We start from the raw sequence: 12,993 nt of genomic DNA, 5'->3' as shown, positions 1-12,993 counted from the left end.
TGGGGTATGGAAACGCATGCATTTCTCTGCACCTGGCTTCATTTGTAACATTAGCATTGTATGGGAGAAATCCTGTGGTAGGCAGAATGGCTGCTGGTAGATTGTAATGAATATACACTGAACTTTGATCTTTGGGTACATATGAAGTCCAACTTGCAGCATCAACTTACAGCATTCAGTCTCAGCATTTGTTTGTTTATTGGACTTAAGGGTCTCTGGGACAAGACAACACTGAAACATTGCTCAAATTCTTGCATGTTCATAGAAGTTCTTGAACAGAGTTTACATAGCTATATTAATGATAGCTTACCCACATACCTTTTTTTAACACTGTGCAATTCTCAAAATAGGATGTAGAATAGAAAAGGTAGAATCAGAAGGGGAATGAAAGTGATCAGGGGCATGGACCAGCTGTCATTCCCAGAGAGCCTATATAGGCTAGGCCTTTTCAATTCAGAAAGGAGAAGGCTGATGGGGGGCATGATAGAGGTCTATAAAATCATGAAAGGTATGGACCAACAAGTGACCAGGGAACTGTTGTTCACCAAGTCCCAGAATACTAGAACAAAGGGGCACCTGGTGAAAAACTAGCAAGATTAAATACTCTTTTATGCAACACATAGATGACTTGTAGCATCACAGGAGTGGTGAAGGCAGATAGCAGAACCAGGTTCCAAAAAAGGGACTGGATAAATTTATGGATGACACATCTATTAATGGCTGTTGAACAGAATGGTTGAAGATATTTCCTCTAGCATCTCTAAACCAATAATGCTGGATGCTGGGAAGCGGGTAGATCGTTTTAAGATACCCGATTCAATACTCCCCTTCTATAGCATCGACTTCTGCCACTATTGGAGACAGCATACTGCGTTAGATCAGTGATCTGGCCCAGCATGATATGTCTTACATAAAATATAAAAAGACAACTTGATACGATGCTAGAATGAACCGTATGAGCTTGATGGTTCATATATTATTTGGTTTTGGAGATTACAAAGTTTACAAAGTTTGCATAAGCCAGGGATCAGCAATGTTTTTGAGCAGAGTACCAAAAACACCCACAGCCTTCACTTGTAAGATATTGACATGCCAAAGGTAGGCGGTGGGGATGCCACGAAGGGCCTGATCCTTGTTGTAGCAATCCAGTTCCAACCCCTTCCCTGCCATCTGTCCCAAGGCGTTCATGCACGCGGCATCTGCTGTGAGCAGCCCAGGCCGCATGATGGTCAGCAGAGGCCTGCCCAGAGTCCAGGCAAGCTACGGTAGGCAGCCAGGAGGCTGCTAGCAACTGCACTGAGTCCATAGAGCCCCGGCCTAGCTCATTGCTGGTGGTGGGTGCACACATGCCTCAGGGCTCTAGGAATGCCCTTGGAAAGGCTTCCAGGGGCTCTAGGAAGGCCCCTGCTGCCCACCATGGAGCCTGGATTGCTCACAGCAGATGGCAGGGAGACTGCAAGGAGCTGCACCAGGGTCTGCAGAGCCCTGGCCAACTCATTGCCAGTGGGAGGTGCATACAAATCTCAGGACAACCAACAGGGAGCTGTGAGAGATCTAGTCCTTGTTGTAGCAGTGCAGCCTTGGTCTCTTCCCTGCCATCCACCCTGAGGTACACATGCCAAGCAAAATGTCTCTGCATGCTACACTCTGGCATATGTGCCTGGGGTTGCGAACCTCTGGCATAAACCATATCACAGACAAACATTCTCTTCTCTTCCTTTTCCTTTTTAAGAGCTTTCTAGGCTTGCAAGCCTGCAGAGCCACAAATAAAGCCAGTGTTGAAATCTCCAAGAAAACAATTTAAGTATTCAAATATGCAGCAGTCATTTTGTTCCCAGCTCAAAACATCTTTCATCTTGATTTCTATAATTGCAAATAAAACAAATCAAATGAGACATATAAATATTGGCATCTCTCAGTCTTGCTTCTCATGACTGTAATGGGTGAATGGCTTTGAATCTCTGAAGTATCACGTGAAAACCAGAGTTTGCATTTCTGATGGTTAGCTTACTTCAGCTACATTTTCTGTTGTACTGAAAATAATTACCATAGTTAGTTTGGTAATGCAATTTATAAGTACATTTTAACACAGGCAGAGAAGTTTGATATAAGGTTATGCCAAACAAGGGTTCAGCATGCATCCTGATACCTATCTTCAATAATGTCATTTTGCTTCAGTAGGAGGGATAGCACAGAAAGTTACACCATTTCACAGCATTCTACTTACATACATAAGGAAAATACAACTGCCATCTGTACTCTGCAATTGTAAGGTCAATACTTAGCTGCATACTTAGAAAAAAATGTAAGGTCTATATGTGGGTTGATGGTTTGATGGAAGGATTGATAGCTCTCATGGATTCCTCCCTTTTTAATAAAGCAATTTACACTTGAATCTAGTTACCTGCAAGTTCCATAAACTACCTGAATGAGATGTACAGTATGCCTAATGTGTTCTGAGGGGCACTGTGCACCTGTAGTAGAAAGCAATATCAAGTCAAAAACAGTGTGTATCCTGATAAAACAAAGTGATATGCAGCAATATGCTAAACGCAAAATAGCTAATGATCGGGGTAATTAGGATTTGTTATTCTGTAGTTCCCAGCAATATACTAAGTTCTGCACAGGGGATGTAAGAGGTATACAAAATATACATAATTCTAGTCCCTGTCTTCTAGTATTGTAACAAGTGGCAGCAGTTTCCTTCTGTATAACATTACAGGGATTCTCTGTTCCAGTGATGTAATGCTGGAACTATGGCTCTGGATCACTTCTGCTCTACACTTGGGCATAGCAGAAGATAGGAGTTTTGTGGGGTGGTTGGCTTATGTGAACTGATAACCTGAGTGAGGTCAGGATAACTAAGGCTGCTGTATCAGAATAGTTAGAAAATCCCTGGCCTTGGTCCAGATACAAACATTTTCAAACACCAGTGTACCTGCTTTTTGACTATCTGGCCTTGCATAGATTAAGAATCAACCATGGGTACATTAGAACAAAACAGCCACTACATATTCCAGTATAAGACTGTAGAACCAGCATGACCCATTGAAAAAAGAATTCAACTAGAGTCTTGGGCACGTGTTTCCTGTTCTCAACTCTGCTACTGATTTTGGAAAAGTCACTTAACTTCCCTATGCCACAGATTTCCCACTTGCAGGGAAATGCCAGGGGAAATGCCTTGCTGGACTTGGTCCTTGCCACAGGGGATGACCTCGTGAGGGGTCTACGGGTACTCGACCAGCTGCATGACAGTGATCACTGCCTGCTGGAATTTACTATCCATCACAGGGTGGTGAAAGCAAGCAGCAAGGCAGAGGTTCTCGACTTTAGGAGGGCCGACTTCTGTAAGCTAAGATGATTAGTAGGAGAGACATTGGGGTCTTGGAGCTTCAGTGAGATGGGGGTCCAAGACAGGTGGTTGTTCCTCAAGAAGACGATCCTCCAAGCCCAAAGGGAGTCAGTCCCAGTATGCACCAAGGGGGGCAAGAGTGCTAAGAAGCCCCCATGTCTCAGCAAAGGCATCCAGGGATGCCTGAGGGCAAAAAAGGAGGCACACAAACAGTGGAAGTAAAGGGCTATCACCAAGGAGGATTACACCTCTGTTGCTCGGGACTGCAGAGATGCTGTTAGGAAGGCCAAGGCAGAGATGGAGTTAGGGGTAGCGACCAGAATTAAGGATCATTCTCTCTTTTTCAAATACATAGAAAGTAAGAAGAAGGCACTGGGTAAAGTGGGGCCCCTACAGTATAGGCTTAGCAATCCGGTGATTGTGGCAAACAAAAAAGCTGACCTCTTTAATGAATTCTTTGCCTCCATATTCCTGAACAGGGACCGGTACATCTCCCCCACTAGAATTGCAGACGGACCCAGGGGAGGCACTGCCATGCCTAGGGTCAGGGACAACCTAGTTAGGGAACTTTTGGAGGGGCTGGACATGTTTAAATCAGTAGGTGCAGATGCTCTTCACCTGAGGGTCCTGAGGGAATTGGCAGGGGTCATAGCGGAGCCCCTGGCACAGGTCTTTGAGCGCTCGTGGGGTACTGGCCAGGTACCAGAGGATTGGAAAGGGGCCAATGTGGTCCCCATTTACAAGAAGGGGAAAAAGGAGGATCCCAGCAATTATAGGCCAGTCAGTTTTACCTCGGTCCTTGGGAAGACCTTTGAGAAAATTATCAAGGAGCACATCTGTAAGCGCCTTGCAGGGGAGGTAATGATCAGGGGCAACCAGCATGGGTTCATTGAAGACAGGTACTGCCTAACTTGGTTTCTTTTTATGATCAAGTCACAAAGTCCCTGGATGAGGGTGTCGGGGTGGATGTCGTCTTCCTGGACTTTAAGAAGGCCTTTGGCATGGTTTCCCACCATATTCCCTTAAAAAAACTAGGTGACTAAATCAAAGTGGTTTAGAAATGGGCATTGTTATAGCAAAGCCTCATCTTTCTTATTTACCCTTTACAATCAGTAACTGTACATTCCGCAATTCTGAATTCATATTTCAGTTCATTTACATTATTTCAGTCAATAGAAATTTGTATCAATGACTGTCTTTCTGTATGTTCACAATGTCTTTATTTTATCTTCGCTGATACTGAGATTCCATTAACCTCCCACTTAGCTGTAATCCCTATTAGGCTTGCCAAAATGGTTTTACAGTATGAAATAAAAAACCAAAGTCATTAGAACTGAGATTGATTGTCAACTTAGTTTTAATCTCTGTTATATGCACCCATCTCAAAAGGGTAGTAGTAGTACGTTAACTTCAGAAGCTCATTAATTGAAAGTGGCTTTTAAGAAACAAGCCCAACAAGTCAGCTACAGTTTCAATATATTTTCCCTAAAGACCATACTTAATGAAGTCTGTACTTAATTATTATTGTAGGTATAGTAAATCTTTTTTCGGATCAGTTTGTCAAGTATTCATTTAGTACAGTTCATAGTATATACAGCCTACAATAGAAACAGATTCTGATTAGCAAAGAAGTTTATTGTAACGTAATACATTTATCTTGAAGTGCCAGAAACCTGAAATCTACTATGCCACCAAAAAAACAATGATTTTTTCTTCACTTAACACATGTACTCTTGTTCTAGTTGCATTAAAATATTTAGTTCAATAGATCATGTAGTAAATTTACATGTAAAAAGTTTGCTGTCTTTAAAGATCTGACCAAGTTAAATAATTGTGTAGCTGGCTTCACTGTGCATACTGGTCGTCATTCTTGTTTTCCAAAAGACTTTTTTTCTTCCTCTCCACATATGCACACACTGTACAAATTGTGCACTATGTGAAAACTTGTGTGTGTGGTATGTGTGTGTTTGTGCAGAGACTTCAATCATACATTTTATGCAAATTTTATTTCCCGTTCATAGTAGGGTAACAGCTTTTTCCCTTAACACACAAGTCATTCTTCCTTTGAGGTGACTCAGTAGCAAAGCTCCCAGTGACTTTAATGAGAAAAAAAATCTGAAACAACAAAGTGTATTTGATATTAATGTACTTTTCCTCTATTACATGGAAAATATATACATTTCTAAAGAACAGTAAGTACAATGTATGTGCTTTCTCATGCAAATGTTTCATTTAAAGTTCCCCTTTCTTCTTTTCCTGGTTTTCTCTGAAGCATCTACAACACTCAATTTTAAGAGTATGTGTGTAGGAGCAAAAAATAGACTTGAATTTTAAGCCTAAAGGAACAAAATCGTCTGAGTAAAGAAACTCAGGTAGCTTTAGAGATATAGGTTTCTAACTCAATCCCATAGTTATCTAAAAAAATACTTTTTGTAAATGGAAGTGACAATTCTCATCCTTTGAGATCAGCAGTCTGCTGTACATTAGTTGCAAACCTTTCAAAATTTGAATTCTCTGGAGTCTTCCTATTTCCATCTTGATGTAAAATTCGTCTCTATTCTTGCTTTCCATTTCTTTCTCTGTGCCTCTTAAACATACAAATAAGCCAATCTTTTCTTCCTATTTCAGATTAAATCTAATCACAACCATAATTCAACATTTTTATTCCATTTGGATCAAAAAGAAAAAAAGAAAGTATCTCTATCAGTATGTTTCTCCTTGTATGCAAGTTTAATTAACAGCAACATGTGGAACACCAAGAAGTATTTCTGAGCTTCAAAAACACTATATCAAAGTATTAGAATTAGAGACATAATTCTAAACATCAACCAGTATAAACTCCTGCAGTACTAAGCCTGCATCTCTTTACTAAGGGCCAGGCTTCTGAATGTGTTTAGGCATTTATTCCCCACTGATGATAATATGAGGTACCACTATACAGATATACAAAGCATTGTAAAATATATATCAAAAGCAGTACCCTGAAACAAAAAAGCTATTTTAAAAATAATTTCCACTCAAAAAAGAAAAACAGTTTATTATACTCTTACAAACATTTCTGCATGTACAGAAAGCTTTCCAACAGTCACATCACTTTGTCAGCCCCACTTTAGGAAAATCAATATGTGCAGTTTGTCTACAAACATTGTTATGTACTAAATAGTCACAGCTCAAAATATCAAAGCTTAGGAGCAAAAGCAGAGGGTGGAAAGCAGAAAACACGCAAACATCAAAGAAAAATGGGAAAAGTTAGCTATTCTTTATCAGTTGAGAAATGTCAGAACAACTTTTCAATATACCTTTTATCAAATGTTCTGTCTCTAAAGCAGCATCAAACCATTTGGGAGTTAGGGAGCATGCCAGACAAGTACAAAGTGCTATTTACCTGATGTGGGACTTGGTAAGAAAATATCTAATCTTCAGATGAAGGGCAAACATATTTGCATTTGAAAACACTGTAAGTCATTTGGGATTTTTATTAAGCCTATTAGTGCCTGATCATTAGTACTGAAGAATGGGTAATAGGTGCAACTATGCTGGGCCACAAGTTTAATACACCTGCTGAACTGACAGTGTTCCTGTGATACAGTCCCAATACCTGGCGTTTAGATGGTCCCTCTCCATTTTCAAATTATGATGCAAGCATTATATAATAAATCCTAACAACACCTCCATGAGGGAGGTTATCCATATATAGGGTCAGATCTTCAATTAAGACTAAGTGCTTGTCATATCTACACATCTGCAGTCATAGGTTTTAAAGTCACAATCAATCATTATGATCATCCTGTCTGACCTCTTAAATGAGAGAATTTCACTGGACAGTTCCTGCATCAAAGCCATAACTAAACTGGGATTTGGGGCTGTACAAAGACAGCTTCAATCTCATTTTGCTTTTTTCTAATCCTGATATGGCTCTGTGAAGAATTTGTCCCCATGTGCTGTGTAATAGCAGTCTCTGGGCTGCTTCAACTTACCAGGCAGTGCAATTGCCAAAAATACAGTTGAGAATTCATATGGCTTATTTGTATGGCATCCTGGCCCTTCGGCATTCTTTGTCTGCGCCCCCATTTTCCTGCTATGCTACATCATGGAAGAGAATGATGCAAGAGCCTCCCTGTTAACTCAGTGCCTCCAGATGATCAGGGATAGATTCTCTATGGACACATTAGGCAATTGCGCAGGGTGGTAGAACTGGAAGGGCAGCATTTCTATGGCAGAGAAGGTCGGCAAAAGGATAGAATGACAATAATTATTTCTACTAGGAGAGTGAAATAGCTAGGTTTGACCCTGCAGAGAGTTATCGTTGCACTGGAATGACGTTCAGTGGGCTTTTTATTCAGCTTTTAAGACAGATCATGCATGTGATGCAATGCCAAGCAGGAATGCTGCAGAGAATCTGTACCCATTTTAATCCCAGGGTGCAGACATGGAAACAGTGAACTTACAAAACTGAGAGGTTCAGTGCCTAATCTGACCCATTACCTTTTCAGATAAAATTCCCACTGACTTCAGTGGAGCTCTTATCTGAATGAGTGAGTGAAGAATACTGTATAGAGTCCTATGGAACTTGTCCAAAAATATATAGCAAACCTGAAACAGAGTCAAGATAAGCACTCAAGAGATCCTAGCCCCTGAAACTATGTTACATCATGCTGCTCTGCAGTAATATTTATACTGTAAAAAGACAGAAATACTTGTACATTCTCAATGTGGGGTGTGACAAGTCTTACAGTGTTTTTGCCCCAAAAAAATGAAACGTTACAATAATTTATTTAAGAAATGTTCTTTCCATAGCATATTAACATAATTTTTGTCTAATAACTCACTTTCAATGTCTTTTGTAATCACAATGAAATTTCTGTTGGCCTCAGTTAAGCAGTTAGCTGAGCTAAAGATGGCAGGGGGTTCTTAAATACAAATTATGAAGTTGTATGTCTATTGTGGCTTGATAAATTACATATCTATTTTATTCCAGTTAACTTAATATCCCAAACTAATGTTTAGGTCTCATTTTGGGGATAGGAGAGTAATACAGGGAGACAGCAATGTGGTAAAGGCTGTTGAATTGTGCAAATACAAACACAATTCCTCAGGGTATTTATTAGAAAATTAGAATGGACATCAGAAAGGAACTTTCTCCAGACTTTTTAGCTAGAAAATAAATCACATTAGGTAGCCCTCTGGAACTAACTCTTCTTTTTGGGATACTTTTTTGTAGTTCTCTCAAATGAAGCTGTTGTTTCTTTTTACAAATTCATCCTCATAATTGTGTATTTAGGGGGATACCCTGATCTCATTGAAGTCTCTGCCAAAACTCCTGGTTGGCTTAAATGAGGCCAGGATTTCACCTCTATGTCAGGAGGTAGTAATGATGATGTTCATGTTCTTACAATTTTGATGATAACCCATCTATCTTTTAATCTATTTGACAGTCTGTCTGTCTGTTAATTCATGGTAATGAACAAGTATATACAGTAAATGCTTGTGACTTTGTCTACTGCATCAATAGATCAAATATGAGGATGCTTATTCAAGGTAAGTTTTGTTTTTGTTTTTTTTTAGTTTGGAATATGTTCTGTCTGTTTACCAAGCTGAAAAATAGTCACTAAGAATTAAGGAATGTATAGTTTCCCCCAGTTTGAAAAACAGTTGTTAGAAAAATAGATCATGAGTGTTATCTGTTGGAAATTATGTTATTAAAATAATAATTGTAAGCCATCTGAAGACTTGAATGGTCACACAATAACTAGATGCACTATTTCTGGGCCTCTACAAACTTGAATCTGATGAATACTAGTTATAAGCAGACCTATAAAATCATGGAAAATGGCTGTGCCCTAAGTATTAATTCACATATTCGCACTTCCTGGCTCAAACATACACACATTTATATTTAAAAAGTCAAACAACATCTGTGTTAACTTGCCAAACTCAGTCCTGCAGTGTATATAATAGTTTGACACTGATTTTGTAAAACAACAGTAAACAGAACCATTACTGTAATCTTTCCCTCCTTTTGTGGTTTAGGCAGAAGATATGTTTTGGAAGAAGTCAGATTATACGGCTTGGCATGCTAAAGTGTAAAGAACTACTTAGGTAGGAATTAGTTGAAAAAAGTGCAGAATTTCAAGGAAGAGGGGTTTAGGAGGTTAGGCAGGTAGTTTTAGCTTCAGGTAATTAGGTGCCTGTAAAGAATCATACCCATCACCACTGGGAAATGCATTTGTAACCTTTTTTCTGCTCTTCAGAATTTGTTGAGCAACAGACATTTCAGTGTGAATGTGAGACAAGTAAACAAATGCATTGCTACTGTAGTTGCAGGGCAAGTAAACACTGATGTCACTGCTGCTATAATCATATTAGTAGAGTGAGTTGATGGTAATGTCGAGTCTGATCAACTAGCAAGATCAGGAGATTTTTTAAATGCAATTTGAGTATGAGCACAACTAAAAAGGAGAAAGGAGCCTATTTTAAGACACGAGCTTTTCAACAGATTCCCTTTCAGATAAGTACCCTGTTGCAAGAGTACTCTTTCAGCTACAGACATACAATGTCAAAGCATCCTGAATCACACAGTTATGTTTAAACTATACTGAGGTATTTTTCATTGAAGCCAAGTTCAGGTTTCCCTTATACCACAACCCACACACACGCAGCATCAGAATACATCCAAGTCTGGGAGATATGTATTGTAGCTAGTGTACTTGCATTCCTAAGCGCTATTCTCTCAAGGACAAAAACATCAGATTCTGAGCATTTAGTACCATTTTCATTTCAGTCACGCTTTTTGAAAGATAATGTCCCTGTACCTTTCAGTAAGCTGATGCCCCAGAATTATAGCACCCCATGATAAAATTACACACAGTAATGGCAATAATTAACAATACGTAAAAGTCATCCATGTGTGTGAAATAAAGGGGTGATATGTGTTCCCTGTATCTTCCAAGGGCACCTGATATGCGCATTCACTGATCACACACTTTTTTTCAGCATATTCTGTGACTGGCCACTATGTTTGTTTCACCATTAACCCTTTTGCTCAGAATAATAGTAGGCAAATTTCAACCTTAGATGCATCATTTGGTGAACCTCCAAACACTTGCTCTTGCCATTCAGAAGTTCCAATGCACATTTGGATGTTTCTGCCTAAATACATTCCTGGGGGGAGTGAGGCATGGGGGAAGAAACCTTATAAAAACCCTTCCGTATAGTCTCATCATGAAATAGACCTACTTGTACCCTGTAAATATTATATATGTCCTCCCTCATTTTCAATTACTTGCATGATTTTTCCCCTTCTCATTGATAAAGCGTTTGCTTTTTTGTCCCATGGGCTCACCTTTATGGTCTGTTTAGCACTGCAGCGACCTCCTGCATACCAATGTGAGGCTGCAAAGCCTTACTTTCCCTCCAGTTCTATCCCTACAGCCATCCACAGGATACATTTCCCCAGAAGTAGAGCTCAAAAGCAACCAACACAGTAAGCCAGGGACCCTGTTTATCTAGCTCTGCATGATTTTTATCCCTCCAGTGCCCCAGCCTAAAACAGGATGAGCAGACTTAAGCAAGTGCCGGCAAGTGCAGAAGATACGGTTGCCTTTCATTGCATTTGATCCAGATTCACGATCACAGTTGCAACAATCGTAACAATCACGATCATAATGATAAGAAAGGCGATAAGGATAACAATAATGATAAGAATGATATTAAAGATAATGATCAGAATGATAATGATGATAATAAATAAGGATAATGATAATAATTATGATTATAATATTAAAGATAATAAAGATAAAATGATAATAAGAATGATAATGAGAATGCTACTGATCAAGATAATGATAATGATAAAGTGAATAATGATAAAAATGATGATAAGAATGATAATGATGATGATAAAGTCAATAATGATAAAACAATCATAAGAATGAAATGCATGACAACGATGCTAATAAAGTTAATGCTAAAATGATCACGAGTGTTAAGAATGATAATGATGATGATAATAAAGTCAATAATGATGTAAATAATATTGAGTCAATATAATAATACTGTCAATAATAATGATAATAGTCAAAAAGTCAACAATAATGATAATAACAATGATGATAATAAAGTCAATAATAATAAAAATAAGAAAGTTTATGATAATTAAAAGAACAATTAATAGTTATAATGATAGTAGTGAAGATGATAAAATGATAATGCTAACAGTGATACGAGTGATAATAATGATGATGAGAATGGAAACGGTGATGGTAGTGAGGACGATGCTAATAGTAATAATATTAATGACGATGGTGATGGTGATGATGATCACAGAATCATAGAAAGCTGGGGTTGGAAGGGACCTGTGGAGGTCATCTAGCCCATGATGAGGAGGAGGAGGATAATAATGGTGGTGGGTGATGTTGATGAGGACGATGATGATAAAATCACAGGGTGGGGGGAGCGGTCCATACATAATGGGCCAAGCCAAAAGGCAGGTTCTGTCATAACTACTAGCGTTAGTCGTATTATTCTTGCTGTAGTTGCTGGTGCTGCTGTTGTAGTTGTGGCCACAGGCGGTCACCCCAGCCCGAGCCTTGCGCGGGTCAGAGGTGCTGCTCCCAGGCTCGCGGGCTCCCCGCCCCCGCCCCATCCAGCCCGAAAAGTTGTCCCTCGCCCCCCGCGGGGGTCGCCCAGCCCCAGGGACTCACCGGCTCCCCCCGCTGCCTGAAGGTCACGCTCGGGCCGGTGCTGCGGGCTGCGCTGGGGCCGGGGCCGGGGCCGGCTCGGGTGGGTGGCGGCGGGCTGGCCGCGCGCCCTACGCCGCTGCCCGGCCTCCCCCCTCAGATGCCGTGGTCGCAATCCACATCGCGGCAGATGTACCAGAGGATCACGTAGAGGATGAGCAGGATGGCAAAGATGAACAAAGCCACCAGAATCGCCTTGGTCACCGGGGAGATGAGGGACTGCATGTCACCCGCGGCCGGAGCAGCTGCAGCCAGGCAGGGCAGAGCGGGAGGCAGCCCGCACCAGCCGCGCTCGCCCCGCTAAGCCCCGCGCAACGGCAGCGGCGGCGGCAGCCGCAGTGGATCGTGCCGGCCGGGGGCCGCGGCTGGGCGGGCGCGGGGCGCGGGGGGCGCTCACAGTCCGGCGCTCGCCGGCCCCGGCTGCCGGGCTCCGCGGCGGGGCGGCGGGGGCGCGGGGCCGGCCATGGGCTCCCGCGCCCGCCCGCGGCCGCCGCGCGAACTTCGGCGGGGGACCCGGGCGCGGAGCCCGGAGCGCCGGGCGGGGGCAACCCTGAGTGCCGGGCTCCGGGCTTGTGTGTGTGTGTGAGAGAGAGAGGGGTGTCGGTGTGCGCGCGCGCGCGCGCGCGTGTGTGTGTGTGTGTGTCTGCAGCGCAGGCAGCGGGGCTGCTGCAGACTGGGAACCTGGGTGATTAGTATTCCACCCGGCCCCCGCCTCCTCCTCGCCTTCACACTCCCCCCTCCACACGCACACACAACACACGCAGCCCCTAGTGCCTTGCTTTTCTTCTCCGCAACGAACATACACACACGCACACCCTCCCTTCTCCCCCAACAAACGCGCACGCACACTGCCCCCCAGTCCCTAGTGGTTTGACTGCTTCTCTTCTCCGCAAGGCGCATACA

General features: G+C 41.9%; 2 protein-coding genes across 2 annotated transcripts in view; one reads left to right on the top strand and one right to left on the bottom strand.

Annotated features, from left to right (window-relative positions):
- The window catches only part of ZBED1 (zinc finger BED-type containing 1), an 83,512-nt gene extending 71,329 nt beyond the window's left edge, over nucleotides 1-12,183 (bottom strand). The window contains exon 1 of the mRNA XM_090064249.1: nucleotides 12,055-12,183. The gene's annotated coding sequence lies outside the window, so the exon portion shown is untranslated. The remainder of the gene's footprint in view (nucleotides 1-12,054) is intronic.
- Nucleotides 11,288-12,783, top strand: LOC149874585 (uncharacterized). The gene is made up of 2 exons (XM_090046288.1): nucleotides 11,288-11,377; nucleotides 11,908-12,783. The coding sequence occupies exons 1-2, from the start codon at nucleotides 11,288-11,290 to the stop codon at nucleotides 12,781-12,783; spliced, it is 966 nt and encodes a 321-aa protein (XP_089902414.1).
- The last annotated feature ends 210 nt before the right edge of the window (nucleotides 12,784-12,993 follow it).

This window comes from Crocodylus siamensis, chromosome 1, assembly GCF_052110815.1.
Source record: "Crocodylus siamensis isolate JL-2025a chromosome 1, ASM5211081v1, whole genome shotgun sequence".
Classification (NCBI taxonomy): domain Eukaryota; kingdom Metazoa; phylum Chordata; order Crocodylia; family Crocodylidae; genus Crocodylus; species Crocodylus siamensis.
Note: the sequence above shows the minus strand (reverse complement) of the source record. Positions and strands in the feature narration are given on the sequence as shown.